Source organism: Centropristis striata, chromosome 18 (assembly GCF_030273125.1).
Source record: "Centropristis striata isolate RG_2023a ecotype Rhode Island chromosome 18, C.striata_1.0, whole genome shotgun sequence".
Taxonomy (NCBI): Eukaryota; Metazoa; Chordata; class Actinopteri; order Perciformes; family Serranidae; genus Centropristis; species Centropristis striata.
In genome coordinates, this window is record NC_081534.1 from 33,146,376 (window position 1) to 33,162,785 (window position 16,410).

Consider the following 16,410-nt stretch of genomic DNA (forward strand, 5'->3'; position numbering starts at 1 on the left):
TGGTTTCTCTCATTCTAACTGTTTGCTTTTTCATGTTGGGGAAAAAAGAAACATTTCCAGAAATAAAGTAGTAAAGATTTTCATTTTTTCATCTTTTTTTTAATGATATCAATATATATATATCGATATAGATAAAGATAGGTCATTTTATATATTTTTGTTAATTTTGTGTCTTTTTTCTTAATTTTTTGTCTTTTCTTGCTCATTTTACATCTTTTTTGGACACATTTGTGGGCCCTTGGAAAAGTATTTATATACAAATTCCATTTTATTCCAATTTTTCAAAAATAATTTATCAGTGAAATTCAACTTTTTTTTCTTTTTTTTCAGATTACTTTCATCAATTTTTTTGGTCATTTAAAAAAAATTTTTTTTTTGTTAATTTTTTGTCTTTTTTTGCTCATTTTACATCTTTTTTGGACACATTTGTGACATTTGTGGGCCCCTGTAAAAGTGATTATATACAAATTCCAATTTTTCAATAATAATTTATCAGAGAAATTTAACTTTTTTTTCTGGTTTCTGTCATTCTGTTATTCCGCACAGATTCCACAGAGCTGCAGGATTTAGAGATTATAGAGATATAATATATTGTAGTAAAACACAAGAACAACAACAACAACAAACATGTTGTTGTTGTTCAGAGGGTTGAGGTTGATCAGTAAACAACGATGCGTGTCAGTAGTTTGGTTCTCTGGTTCCTAGTGGACCTGTTGAAACGTGTCACTAAGCATCGAGTCGTGTTAGCAGGTTTATCAGAGCTTCTCCTGCTCATCAGGAGACTTAAATAGATCTTTGTAACAACTCTTAAAGACATTAAAGTGTTTCTTCTCCTGCTGCTGCTGCAGTGAATGAACCTCCTCCTCCTCCTGCTCCTCCTCCTCCTCCGTCCTCCTTTCACTACTCCTCACACACACACACACACAGTGACAGCACCAGGAGCAGAAGGTGCCGGCAGCCGGCAGCCGCTCAGCTGCTGCCAGGAGCTGCCGTGTGCCGCTCGGTAACCCCGGTAACCCCGGTACAGCCGCTCCGGGGCCCGGGCCAGCTCCCATAGACAGCTATGAGAGCACAGAGCCAAACCAATAGGATTAGAGCAGCAGCAGGCCCCGCCTCCAACTTCCCGCTGTTCTAAAAAGGGAAAATCCCGTTCAGGGATTAATCAGCTGGAGGCCTCCAACACTCCTTTATAGTTCAGAGATCGACTCCTCTACTCCTCCAGAGACTCCTCTGCTCCTCCAGAGACTCCTCTGCTCCTCCTGAGACTCCTCTGCTCCTCCTGGAGACTGGAGCAGCATGCACTTTACTGATCTCAGCCTCTGAACTTCTTCTTTCTCTTCCCTTTTAACTACAAGCTGCTAATCTGACACCTGCAGACACCTGAGAGGCTCAAAAGGGAGAAAAATAATCTGTTTTCTGAGTCTGATCTGAACTCTCTCTTTGTGTTTATGACTTAAGAAAAAAGGTTTTACCAGGATAATCTTTCTAAATAACTTGTTTATTTTTTAATCTGTGCAACAGGTGGAAAAAAGAGTGAAATTATTAAAATATTGGCAATTATCATAAGTGAAGTATTGCACTTTTTTCACCTGCCAAAGCTTTTTTTCCACCTGTTTTTAATTTTTAATTATTATTATTTATTGTTATTATGCAGTAAAAGCAGAAACACAACAACAAAAGAGAAGAGGCTACTTATGCAGATCTCACTAGAGAAACTAACCTCAATAAATATTTTAAATTAGTATTAAAGTATTGTATAAACACAGAAATGTTTGTGTTTATAAATTATGAATGTGAGAAAAAAAGGACACCTTTTTCTCCTGTTTATCACCTATTTGGGAATGAAGTAACTTTTTTTTCACCAGTTTTCATAAATGGAAAAAAGCTACTTAGAAAACTTTTTTTATTACATTTTTTATTGGATTTTTTTTACTACAATAAAAGCAAATATGCAACAACAAAATAAAAAAAGCTAGTGCAAAATAAAACTAAATAAACAGGCGAGTGAATAGAGTGAATCTCACCTCAATAAACATTGTTCGGAAATACAAAAATCATGCAAACCACAAAAATAAACAGTAAATACAATAAGAAAAAATCGTGAAGTTAGAAAAATCATCCATTTTTTCACCTGATCTTTTAGTAAAAATTTGCCATTTTTTCCGGTTTACTGCACTCTACTGCACAGACATACAGCCGGCTGAAAATCTTGTGAGGAAAAAGGTTTTGCCAGAATAATCTTTCTAAATTCCTTATTTTTTTTTATCTGTGCAACATATGGAAAAAAAGTTAAAGTATTTCACTTTTTAATTTTTTATTTACCTTGACATTTTGTCACGTGCCAAAACTAAAAAGTAACTTTTCTTTACCAGTTTTTATTATTAAGGTTTTTTTTTTATTTTTTTATCTGGAACAACCGGAACAATTTGAAAGTATTGCACTTAGAAAAAAGATCCTGACACATTTTTTTTTAACCTGCAAAAGCAATATTTTTTTTTTATCCAACAGTTTTATTACATTTTTTATTGTTTTTTTCCCCAATAAAAAAAACAATAAAAGCAAAAACTCAACAAAATAAAAGTAGCTAGTTGTGCAAAAGAAAACCAAATAAACAGAAGCTTATAGAGTGAATCTCACCTCAATAAACGTAATTAACAATTATAAAAGTCATGCAAACCACATAAATAAACACAGATAGAAAAAAAAATTGGGAATTAAGAAAAATCTACCTTTTTTCACCTGATTTTCTAGTAAAAAGTTGCAATTTTTTCCTGTTTACTGCACTCTACTACACAGACATAGAGCCGGATGAACATCTTTAAGTCTTTAAGTCATAAACATAAAAGAGAAGCTTCAGAAAACAGATTTCCAGATATTTTTCTGTCTCACTCGTCTCTCAGAGCTGCTGCAGATTCCCCTCTTGTTCCTCGCTTTCACCTAAACTTCTGCAACGAACCTGCAGCTGCAACAAACTGCTGATATCAAATCTGTTGTTGTAATCTGTGATTCTTGTTCCTGTTACTGTGATGACTGTAGGTGGGTGGAGTTTACTGCAAAAAGTTACTAATTGTTGCATTTAAATTATATTTATTGGACTCATTTGGCTTCATTGGAGTCATTTATTATTATTATAATTATGTGCTTCAGTTTAAACTCCACCCGTCTTCTTCTTTATGAGTAAATCCTTTTCGACCCCGTCCAGATTGAAGCTTGACCCCGTCCTCTTCCCGTACCTGCAGCCGGTTTTTCCCCACAATGCATTGCTGTTTTGCTGTCTGTTGCTGACTGGCTGCGTCCCTCTTGTCTTGTTCCCCGTCAGAGGTCCACAGGTTCAGGCCTCCAAGGCTGCAGCCGGAGCCAAGAAGTACGAGCTGAGCAAGTGGAAGTACGCCGAGCTGAGAGACGCCATTAATACCTCATGTGGTGAGTTTTATTTATTTTAATCGTTTTAGCCTAAAATTTATCCCGAAAAAGAGTTTTGAGGTTCTCTTGAAAGTGCCTCAATTTATACGTTTTTACATTGCTGTTTAGTTGCTGAAACAAGTCTGGAGATCAGTTTGTTATATCTGTGTGTTCCAGAGAGATTTTTGACAGATTTAGAAGAAAATTTTACATATTTTCATGGTCCCCTGAGGTTGAGCGTAAAGTTTTTCTGGATTCGAGCACCACCATCAAGCCAAAATTCCCCCAGGACAAAAAACTTCATTCACAACAAATCATCTCAAACTAATAGTCACATTTCTATTACATTTTGGGGGCATTTTCATGGTCCCTGGAGGATAATCTTAAATAAATGGCTTCAATTAAACACTGACATTTAGTCAAAAATCTTCCCTCGGCAAATACTTCAGTCGACAACAAAGTGTGTCAAGGTCACTGCTACATTTCTGTTAAATTTCCAATAAGTATTCATGGTCCCCAGAGGTTGATCTTAAATATTTTTTCTGTATTCGAGCACCACCATCAAGCCAAAATTCCCCCAGGACAAATACTTTTATCCACAATAAACCATCTCAGACTCAGAGATATATTTCTTTTGAAATTATAATAAGTATTCATGGTCCCCAGAGGTTGATCTTAAGCAATTTGCTTCATTTAAGTACTACAAGCCAGTCAAAAATGTTCCCTTGGCAAAGTCAACAACGAAGTGTGTCAAGCTCACATATACATTTCTATTCAATGTTTTTTGTATTCATGGTCTCCAGGGGATGATCTTAAAGTTTTTCTGTAAATTCAAGCACCAACATCAAGCCAAAATCCCCAAAATGTTCCCTTGGCAAATATTTCAGTCCAAATCAAAGTATGAAAAGCCATATTTATTTTTAAATTGAGTAGTCATGGTCTCCAGAGGATGATTTTAAATAGTTTTTCTTTGTTCCCCACAACAAATACTTTAATAAATGACAAACTATCTCAAACAAAAAAAAATGTCCCAAAAACATACAAAATGACCAAAAAATGCACAAAATTACAGAAAAAGATACAAAATTACCAGAAAATGACATAAAATACCCCCAAAAAGTGACAAATTGACAAAATAAGACACAAAATTAGCTTCAAACTAACAACTAAACAGCCATGAAACTTATTAATCATGTTCCAGCTCCACAGAGGATGAACCAGTTGGATTTTTACTTTGCAACAGCTGTGTTTTCATCCTCTCACTGTCAGGTAATAAAATAAAAACGGTGTAAATAAAGTTAGAGTGTAGTGGATAGTTTCTCTCTCTCCACTTACTGTGAAGTGAGTGAACTCTATGACCACTTCTGTTCTGGTGGGAGTGAATGAATCAGTGGACAACAACAGAAACTCATCCTGATGAAACCTCGACCAACCGCTGTATCACTCTAGTCAAACACAGTGAGACACCAGATCAGATACTGAACCTTCACACGCACATTTAGAGTCAATCAGGGTTGTTTTAACACAGATTATTAGTGAAGAAGACGAGAAAATCCTCCATTTATCTTCTGTTTCTGCACGTAATAAATAATATAATAATAAAAACATAACGTGTTTAACCTGCCGGGGTCACCTGACCTCATGCACGCTGCAGGAAGTTCACAATTCTGCTGAAAATCCTGAAAAAATACTTTAGATGAATATATACAAGGTCAGGTTGGTGAAAAATATTTAGACACATTTGGACCAAGTTGCGATAAAAACGGCAAAAAACATTTTGCAGAAAGAAAAGCATGATAAAAAGAATTACAAAAAAATCTAAATTAGGTTTATGAATTCATCCCTTTTATTGAGGGAAAACTGTTGAATGTGAAATTAAATAAAAAGTAGAAAAAAGTAATTTGAGTGTGTGTACATACATGCATAAACAGATACATTTATTTTTCCTTATTTTTTAATCTTACATTTTAATGTTTATATTTTCTTATTTTATAGTATTTTCTTCTATTTTTTTTAATTAACACTACGTGAAGCAAAAAGAAAAGAAAGAAGAAAGGAAAAACATGAAAAAAAGAATCAATACGAGACACAAAATTACAGAAACGACACAAGATGACAAAAAAGACGCAAAATTAAAAAAAGACACAAAATGACAAAAAGACACAAAATTACAAAAAAGACACAAAATGACAGAAAATAAACAAAATGACAAAAAATAAATAAAATGATCAAAAAAAGTCAAAATTCAAAAAGACACAATAACAAAAAAAATAAACAAAATGACTAAAAAAGACAAAATAAAAAAAAAACAACCCATAAAATTCCCAAAAAACATACAAATTGACAGCAAAAAAAGGCATCGTGATGACAGCTACATTTAAAGTAGATGACGGCCTCAGTGAGTCATGCAGGATTGTTCTAGCAACAGATTATTGGTGATCTCCACACTCAAGAGGTGAAAGATCAGCCTGATAATAAAAACCAAACACTCCTTCCTCCTCGGGCCGATTATGACTCAATGATGGAGGAAAAGAGGCGAGCCAGGAGGAGAAAATCCTCCACTGATCTCCTGTTTTCTGCTCATATTATTGTGTTTAACCTGCCAGCTCACCTGTCCTCCTGCTGCACGCTGCAGGGAGCGTGAAGGACGAGGACAGAAGGGCGCCGGCCCCCGGCGGCGGCGGCGGCGGCGGCCCATAAAGCGTTCTGCAGGGCGAGCTGCACACATAAACACTCAGAGAGAGAGAGAGAGAGAGAGAGAGAGAGAGAGAGAGAGTGTTCGCCTCGCCTCCCAGACGGAGACGACAGTGAATACTGATGTATCATGATGATGATCTGCAGAATAACGGAGCGAGAGGCGAGGGGGATAATCTGAGAAAATTACTAAAGGAAAGACACAAAATTACTAAAAACAGAGACAAAATTGCCCAAAAAGAGACAATCGCTACATGGTGCAAAAAGAAAAGAAAGAAGAAAGAAAAATAAATAAATAAATTCCAGAAACAAAAAGACACAAATTTATGAAAAAAAACACAAAATGACCAAAAAAGAGACAAAATGACCAAAAAGACCTAAAATGACAAAATAAAGATACACATTGACCAAAAAGAGACATTCAATGACGAAAAAAGACACAAAATTACAAAAGGAAAGACACAAAATGACCAAAAAAAGACATAAAATGATAAAAACAAGACATAAAATTACCAAAAAAAGAGACAAAATGATCATAAAAAGAGACTGAATGACCAAAAAAGAGACAAAATTACCCAAGAATACCTAAAATGACAAAATAAAGATACAAAATGACCAAAAAAGAGACGGAATGACCAAAAAAGATCTAAAATGACAAAATAAAAATACACAATGACCAAAAAGAGACATTCAATGACAAAAACAGACACAAAATTACCAAAAAAAGATACAAAATTACCAAAAAAAGACACAAAATTACCCCAAAAGACACAAAATTACAAAATAAAGATAAAAAAATGACCAAAAAAGACACAAAATGACCAAAAAAAGAGAAGGAATGACCAAAAAAGACCTAAAATGACAAAGTAAAGATACAAAATGACCAAAAAGAGACATTCAATGACCAAAAAAAGTCACAAAATTACAAAAGGATGGCAAGGGCCACGTCCCACTTCGTTCTGCAGGTTTTTTATCTCTGCAGGCTGACTGAAGTTGTGTTTCTGCCTCTAAGTGTTCCAGGTTACGGAGCTCTTAGTGAGCATTCAGCCTCTCGTTGCTCCGACACACAGACTGGATGTTTTAAAGTCATTTATCTGAATCATCCAGATGAAACGTCCTCTTAATGCTGCCGCAGGCTGCTTCTTTTGTCAGTCCGTCCCTGTGAGAGTATTGATTTAGTGGTTAAGGTGTTAATGAACAGTGTGGCAGTTTGGAGAGGAAATGAGCAAGAAGTCAATATAAATCTGCTGCTTTTAATTGTGAGGTTTAACATTAACAAACCTGCAACGAGCCGTTCCAGAGTGGTTTTAACATTCTCCTCTCTGTGTCCTTGTGTTTCACTGCAATATATTTATATATATATATAGATATATATCTGTGGATTCAGCACAATCAGAACAACTCAAACAGTCTTTGTGCAGAATAACCCAGTTAGAATGACAGAAATAAAATAAAAAAAGTTGAATTTCTTTGATAAATTACTTTTTTAAAATTGGAATAAAATGGAATTTATATATAAACACATGCATACAAACCAAATGCCCACGAGTGTCACAAATGTGACCAAAAAAAGACGTTGGATTAGCAAAAAAGACACAAATGAATCAATAAAAGACACAAAACGACCAAAAAAGATCTAAAATTACTAAAAAAAAGTCTCAAATTTACAAAATAAAAACACACAATTACAAAAAAGGCACAAAATTACAAAAAATAGAAAATTGACAAAAAAAGGCAAAAATGATCAAAAGATACAAATTAACAAAAAAACACAAAATTAACAAAAAATTATCTAAGATGAGCAAAAAGTCGCAAATTGACAAAAAAAGACACCAAAAAAGGACACAAAATTACCAAATTAAGACAAAAAACTACCCAAAAAGATCTAAATTGACAAAAAAAAAACACAAAATGACTAAAATAAGATCTAAAATGACAAAAAGGAACAAATTGACAAAAAAAGACAGAAAAGACCAAAAAAGGACACAAAATTAACAAAAAAGGGACAAAATTACAATGACAAAAAATAAGATCTAAAATGACTGAAAAAGACACAAAATGCCCCCCAAAAATACACAAAATTACCCAAAATGATCTAAAATGACAAACAAAAAAAGTCACAAATTGACAAAAAAAGACACAAAATGACCAAAGAGACATCTCCACAGGAGTTGCTGGTCTTCCTCTGTCTTAATCTGTTCAATTGTTTATTTATTTGTGTGACTTTGGTTAATCCAAACTAAATAACACAAACAAGCAAACGGACCAATCAGGAGCAGCAGCTCACAGTAACAGTATCTGTCACAAACAGAAAGGTTGTTAAAGGTCTGACAGGAGAAAGAGTACGTTAGTGATATTTACTTTACTTTTACTAGGGACCACAAGTGTTACAAATGTGACCAAAAAAAAGACGTAAAATGAGACACAAAATTACCAAAAATAGATCTAATATGACCAAAAAAGACACAAAATTACAAAAAGAAGATCTAAAATTACCAAAATAGTCACAAATGAACAAAAAAAAGACACAAAATTACCAAAAATGTCAAATGAAAGATGTAAAATGAAAGAGTGTTTCTTGTTTCTTGGTGCAGACTAACAGGTACGTTGTTTTTTTCAGAGTATTCTGACACAGACACAAACGTCTGTGTCAGAAAGTCGCAAATTGACAAAAAAAGACAGAAAAGACTAAAAAGGACACAAAACTGCAAAAATGACACAAAAAGACAAAAAGAAATCTAAAATCACCAATAAAAGATCTAAAAAGACCGAAAAAGACACAAAATTACCAAAATAAGACAAAAAATGACAAAAATATACACAAAATTACCAAAATAAGACAAAAAAATGACAAAAATATACACAAAATTACCAAAATAAGACAAAAAATGACAAAAATATACAAAAAATTACCAAAATAAGACAAAAAATGACAAAAATATACACAAAATTACCAAAATAAGACAAAAAAATGACAAAAATATACACAAAATTACCAAAATAAGACAAAAAATGACAAAAATATACACAAAATTACCCAAAAAAGATCTAAAATGACAAAAAAAAAAGTTACAAATTGACAAAAAAAAGGCACACAATGACCAAAGAGACATCAACACAGGAGTTGCTGGTCTTAATCTGTTTAATTGTTAGTTATTTGTGTGACTTCAGAGTATTTTGTCACAAACAGAAACATTGTTAAAGGTTTGACAGGAGACTAACAGGTCGTTAGTGATATTTAATGAGAGTAAAGCGTGTTTTATTATTGTTCCCGTGTGCAGACATCGAGCTGCTGGCGGCCTGCAGGGAGGAGTTCCACCGCCGGCTGAAGGTTTATCACGCCTGGAAGTCAAAGAACAAGAAGAGGAACACGGAGACGGAGCAGCGGGCGCCAAAGTCCGTCACCGACTACGGTAAACACGCCACCACGCTCTGACTCTACTGTTAGTCACGGGTTATTATCCATTCAGGAAGCACAGAAACAGAAGGTTTTATTACCGTATTTAATAAACATTTATTTGATATTTTTCTGCTTTTCCAAAAGTGGGATTCTGTTTCTCAAACAAATATTAATACTATAATTCTCTACAGTTCCTGTTGAGACACTTGGCATATTTACGACTTTTAAAAACTCAATTTTTGTTAATTTTTTACATTTTTATTTCTCATGTCCACAGTTCAGCTTGAGAATCCTCAAAACAGTCTCCAAAGATTTATAACTACATAAAGCAAAAAGAAAAGTCAGAAGAAAGTACAAAAATTACAAAAATATATAAATTAGGTGTATTAATATATATTCCTTTTAAACTGTTAAAATAAGAAAAACAAATTAAAAACCTTTATTTTCTTATTTCCTGAATTTTTTTATCTTGATTTTCTAAATGTATTTATTTTTTAAACTTATTTATTTTATAGTATTTTTTTAAAATTATGACTACATTTTACAAAAACAAAATAAATAATAATAAATGAATGTTAGTTCATTAAATTAATTAATTAACTAATTAATAGTTCATGAATGTATCCCTTTTTACTGGTGTATTAAATTAGGAAAAATGTTTTTTTTAATCCAAATACATACAAAAAACTAAACTAACATGTTTTATTCTGCGATTCGGCCTCTAAATGATCTTTCCCATCACTTTCTGTCTTTCTGTCTGTGAGCTGTGAGCAGAGCTGCAGCTTTTCTTTAATAAATTCATGTTAATATGTTAGTAAACAGCGTCTGCATCGTTTTAAAACATCTGCCCTGATGTTTCCTCTCACACCGCTGACGTTTCACAATAATATCACTGAGAAAAACACATTTATACGTGTTGTTTAATATAGAAAAACACCTTTATACGTGTTGTTTAATGTGGAAAAATCCTCCACATCCCCTTCAATGTGACCGATGAATGAATGAATGAGTGAAGGAGTGAGTGAAGGAGGTGCAGATGAGTGAAGGAGGTGAGGCGGCGTGGAGGCTGCAGCAGCAGCTCGCCGCTCCGTCTCTCGCCGCCATCGCCACGTCTCCCGCTGCCACACGGCCAGTTGTCATGACGACAGAGAGCTCTCATTGGAGCCGTCTATTGTGGCTCTGCTCAGACTACTGATCGGACCACACACACACACACACACACACACTCACACACACACACACTCACACACACACACACACACACACACACACACACACACACACACACAGCAGCTTATTAACGGCGACACATCAACAGATCTGTGAGGTTTGAGTCTGTTTGTAAGAGATATTCAGAAACGCTTCGACCCTCTGAAACTCTGAACCCGAAAAAAATCTAAAGAAATATAATATAATAAATAATAAAATCTCTATAATCTCTATAAAGTCCTGCAGCTCTGTGGAATCAGCTCAATCAGAACAACTCAAACAGTCTTTGTGCAGAATAACACAGTTGGAATGACGGAAATCAGGACAAATAAATTGAATTTCTCTGATTGATTATTATTGAAAAATTGGAATAAAATGGAATTTATATATAAAGAATTTTCCAAGTGCCTACGAATGTCACAAAGACACAAAATGACCAAAAAAAGTCTAAAATGACAAAAAAAGTCTCACATTTACAAAATAGAGACACAAAATTACAAAAAAAGACACACATTTTTAAAAAAATTGACAAAAATGTCAAAAAAAGATTTAAAAAAAAAGATACAAATTGACAGAAAAAATACAAAAAAGTGGAATTTATACATAAACACTTTTCCAAATGACCAAAACATGACACATAAAAGACACAAAATTACCAAAAAGAGACATAAAAAAGACACAAATGTGACAAAAAACTGTTGTAAATTGATCAAAAAAAGACACAAAATGACCTCACACAGATTTAAAATCACACAAATTACACATATGTATAATTTATACATAAGTTACAAGTGAGAAAACTTAAAATTATTGCTAATAAAATCAAACTTTTTTTAAGCAGATAGAACACAGAGAGACATAAGTCACTCTAGATCTGTCAGAATGTCACATTATTTGTGTAAAATTTCTGTTTTTACAGTTTCTAACCATAATGGCTTTTCAAATCACCACTGTGTGTGTGTGTGTGTGTGTGTGTGTGTGTGTGTGTGTGTGTGTGTGTGTGTGTGTGTGTGTCCGTGTGTCCTCTGATAAATTATTATTCAAAAATGTGAATAAAATGGAATATATATATAAACAATTTTCCAAGTGCCCACAAGTGTCACAAATGTGACCAATAAGGACATAAAATCACCAAAAAAAGACACAAAATGACTAAAAAAAACAGACAAAAATTACTGAAAAAAGACAAAAAGATAAAAAAAAAAAACTATGATATATGGTGTCATTTTGCTTTTTAACTTTTATTTTTAAAGAAAACAAATACACAGGTACAAGTAATGCAAAACTTTAACGGTGCAGAATCTTGCATCAATCATTATGCATAAAATCTTAAATCTGCAGATTATCATCATATATCTAAAGACATTTCATTGTGCAATCAGCATTTACTTCATAATAACCATTTGTGCAGAATAACACAGTTAGAATGACAGAAATCAATTATTCTTGAAAAATGTGAATAAAATGGAATTTATATTTAAACAATTTTCCAAGTGCCCACAAGTGTCACAAATGTGACCAAAAAGGACGTAAAATCACCAAAAAAAGAGACAAAATGACAAAAAAAGAAACAAAATTACTGAAAAAATATTTTTTTTTAAATCAGTTTTTACAGTTTCTAACTATGATATATGGTGTCATTTTGCTGGTTCTGATTCTGTGCAAGAGAACAATATATTTCAAGGGAAATAATGCACTGAAGTGTAATTATTTGAAGTTAATCTTCATCCATTCATCTCCCTCATCTTGTCTCCATATACCTCTATGATATGATATGATATATTTGCTGCGTTGCAAATACAAATAATGCAAAACTTTAACGGTGCAGAAACTTGCATCAACCATTATGCAAAAAATCTTAAATCTGCAGATTATCATCATATTTCTACAGACATTTTCATTCATTTACTGCAGAATAACCTGAAGGGAAATAATGCACTTGCAAGTGTGATTATTTGAAGTTAATCTTCATCCTTTTGATCATCTCGTCTCCATATACCTCTATGACAAACAGCTGTTTTTGTGTCCATTGTGTCTCTTGTGTGTGTTGCTGCTGCGTTGCATCACTCAGTGTGTGTGTGTGTGTGTGTGTGTGTTTGTGTAACCTGGCATGTTTACTTTCAGATCATGTCCCTGCTGTGAGGAAAGCATGTAAGTGGTCCTCCAGTGTGTCCTGCTACTAACAGAGACCCTTACTCCCATTATTAACCCTTCCCCTCCCACCATGCTCTAACTGGGATCTGCTCTGCTCTGCTGGGTTTTTGCTGCTCAGTTTTGATGGGAAAGTTTCCCTTTGGGTGGGGGAAGAGGGAGGGTGTTTCCAAGGCAACCATTGAAAAATGTGAATAAAATGGAATTTATGTTTAAACAATTTTCCAAGTGCCCACAAGTGTCACAAATGTGACCAAAAAGGACGTAAAATCACCAAAAAAAAGGCACAAAATGACTAAAAAAAAGAGACAAAATTACTGAAAAAAGACAAAAAATTCTGTTTTTACAGTTTCTAACTATGATATATGATGTCATTTTGCTTTTTAACGTTTATTTTTTAAAGAAAACAATAATGCATTACAGTTTTGATGGAAAAGTTTCCCTTTGGGTGGGGGAGGAGGGAGGGTGTTTCCACGGCAACCATTGAAAAATGTGAATAAAATGGAATTTATATTTAAACAATTTTTCCAAGTGTCACAAATGTGACCAAAAAGGACGTAAAATCACCCAAAAAAAGACACAAAATTACTAAAAAAAAGAGACAAAATGACTAAAAAAAAAAAATACTGAAAAAAGACAAAAAGATATAAAAAATTCTGTTTTCACAGTTTCTAACTATGACATATGATGTCATTTTGCTTTTTAACTTTTATTTTTTAAAGAAAACAATAATGCATTACAGTTTTGATGGAAAAGTTTCCCTTTGGGTGGGGGAGGAGGGAGGGTGTTTCCACGGCAACCATTGAAAAATGTGAATAAAATGGAATTTATATTTAAACAATTTTTCCAAGTGGCCACAAGTGTCTCAAATGTGACCAAAAAGGACGTAAAATCACCAAAAAAAGAGACAAAATGAGAAAAAAAAAGAGACAAAATTACTGAATAAAGACAAAAAGATTTTAAAAATTCTGTTTTTACAGTTTCTAACTATGATATATGATGTCATTTTGCTTTTTAACTTTTATTTTTTAAAGAAAACAATAATGCATTACAGTTTTGATGGAAAAGTTTCCCTTTGGGTGGGGGAGGAGGGAGGGTGTTTCCACGGCAACCATTGAAAAATGTGAATAAAATGGAATTTATGTTTAAACAATTTTTCCAAGTGCCCACAAGTGTCACAAATGTGACCAAAAAAGACGTAAAATCACCCAAAAAAGACACAAAATGACAAAAAAAAGAGACAAAATGACTGAAAAAAGACAAAAAAATAAAAAAAAATCTGTTTTTACAGTTTCTAACTATGATGTTTGATGTCATTTTGCTTTTTAACTTTTATTTTTAAAGAAAACAATAATGCATAACAGTTTTGATGGAAAAGTTTCCCTTTGGGTGGGGGAGGAGGTAGGGTGTTTCCACGGCAACCATTGAAAAATGTGAATAAAATGGAATTTATGTTTAAACAATTTTTCCAAGTGGTCACAAATGTTTACCAAAAAGGACGTAAAATCACCAAAAAAAGACAAAATGACAACAAAAAAAGAGAAAAAATCACTGAAAAAAGACAAAAAAAAAATGTAAAAATTCTGTTTTTACAGTTTCTAACTATGATATATGATGTCATTTTGCTTTTTAACTTTTATTTTTTAAAGAAAATAATGCATTACAGTTTTGATGGAAAAGTTTCCCTATGGGTGGGAGAGGAGGGAGGGTGTTTCCACGGCAACCAGTGAAAAATGTGAATAAAATGGAATTTATATTTAAACAATTTTTCCAAGTGTCACAAATGTGACCAAAAAGGACGTAAAATCACCAAAAAAAGACACAAAATGACAAAAAAAAAGAGACAAAATTACTGAATAAAGACAAAAAGATTAAAAAAATTCTGTTTTTACAGTTTCTAACTATGATATATGATGTCATTTTGCTTTTTAACTGTTATTTTTGAAAGAAAACAATGATGCATTACAGTTTTGATGGAAAAGTTTCCCTTTGGGTGGGGAAGGAGGGAGGGTGTTTCCACGGCAACCAGTGAAAAATGTGAATAAAATGGAATTTATATTTAAACAATTTTTCCAAGTGGCCACAAGTGTCACAAATGTGACCAAAAAGGACGTAAAATCACCAAAAAAAGACACAAAATGTCTAAAAAAAAGAGACAAAATTACTGAAAAAAGACGAAAAGATAAAAAAATAATGTTTTTACAGTTTCTAACTATGATGTATGATGTCATTTTGCTTTTTAACTTTTATTTTTTAAAGAAAACAATAATGCATTACAGTTTTGATGGAAAAGTTTCCCTTTGGGTGGGGGAGGAGGGAGGGTGTTTCCACGGCAACCATTGAAAAATGTGAATAAAATGGAATTTATATTTAAACAATTTTTCCAAGTGCCCACAAGTGTCACAAATGTGACCAAAAAGGACGTAAAATCACCCAAAAAAGGACACAAAATGACAAAAAAAAGAGACAAAATTACTGAAAAAAGACAAAAAGATAAAAAAAAATTCTGTTTTCACAGTTTCTAACTATGATATATGATGTCATTTTGCTTTTTAACTTTTATTTTTTTAAATCACCAAAAAAAGACACAAAATGACTAAAAAAAAAGAGACAAAATTACTGAAAAAAGACAAAAAAAACAATAAAAAAAAAAATCTGTTTTCACAGTTTCTAACTATGATATATGGTGTCATTTTGCTTTTTAACTTTTATTTTTAAAGAAAACAATAATGCATTACAGTTTTGATGGAAAGGTTTCCCTTTGGGTGGGGGAGGAGGGAGGGTGTTTCCACGGCAACCATTGAAAAATGTGAATAAAATGGAATTTATGTTTAAACAATTTTCCAAGTGCCCACAAGTGTCACAAATGTGACCAAAAAGGACGTAAAATCACCAAAAAAAAGAGACAAAATGACTAAAAAAAAAGAGACAAAATGACTGAAAAAAGACAAAAAAGATAAAAAAAATTCTGTTTTCACAGTTTCTAACTATGATATATGATGTCATTTTGCTTTTTAACTTTTATTTTTTTAAATCACCAAAAAAAGACACAAAATGACTAAAAAAAAAGAGACAAAATTACTGAAAAAAGACAAAAAAAACAATTAAAAAAAAAATCTGTTTTCACAGTTTCTAACTATGATATATGGTGTCATTTTGCTTTTTAACTTTTATTTTTAAAGAAAACAATAATGCATTACAGTTTTGATGGAAAGGTTTCCCTTTGGGTGGGGGAGGAGGGAGGGTGTTTCCACGGCAACCATTGAAAAATGTGAATAAAATGGAATTTATGTTTAAACAATTTTCCAAGTGGCCACAAGTGTCACAAATGTGACCAAAAAGGACGTAAAATCACCAAAAAAAAGAGACAAAATGACTAAAAAAAAAAAAATACTGAAAAAAGACAAAAAGTTATAAAAAATTCTGTTTTCACAGTTTCTAACTATGACATATGATGTCATTTTGCTTTTTAACTTTTATTTTTAAAGAAAACAATAATGCATTACAGTTTTGATGGAAAAGTTTCCCTTTGGGTGGGGGAGGAGGGAGGGTGT

At 32.9% G+C, this 16,410-nt stretch overlaps 1 protein-coding gene across 1 annotated transcript in view; it reads left to right on the forward strand.

Moving 5' to 3' along the window:
* The window catches only part of myo6a (myosin VIa), a 227,596-nt gene that overhangs the window by 198,230 nt on the left and 12,956 nt on the right, over positions 1 to 16,410 (forward strand). Inside the window, exons 31-33 of the mRNA XM_059355862.1 lie at positions 3,320 to 3,423; positions 9,378 to 9,509; positions 12,830 to 12,856. Coding sequence (XP_059211845.1) covers positions 3,320 to 3,423; positions 9,378 to 9,509; positions 12,830 to 12,856 — 263 coding nt within the window. The remainder of the gene's footprint in view (positions 1 to 3,319; positions 3,424 to 9,377; positions 9,510 to 12,829; positions 12,857 to 16,410) is intronic.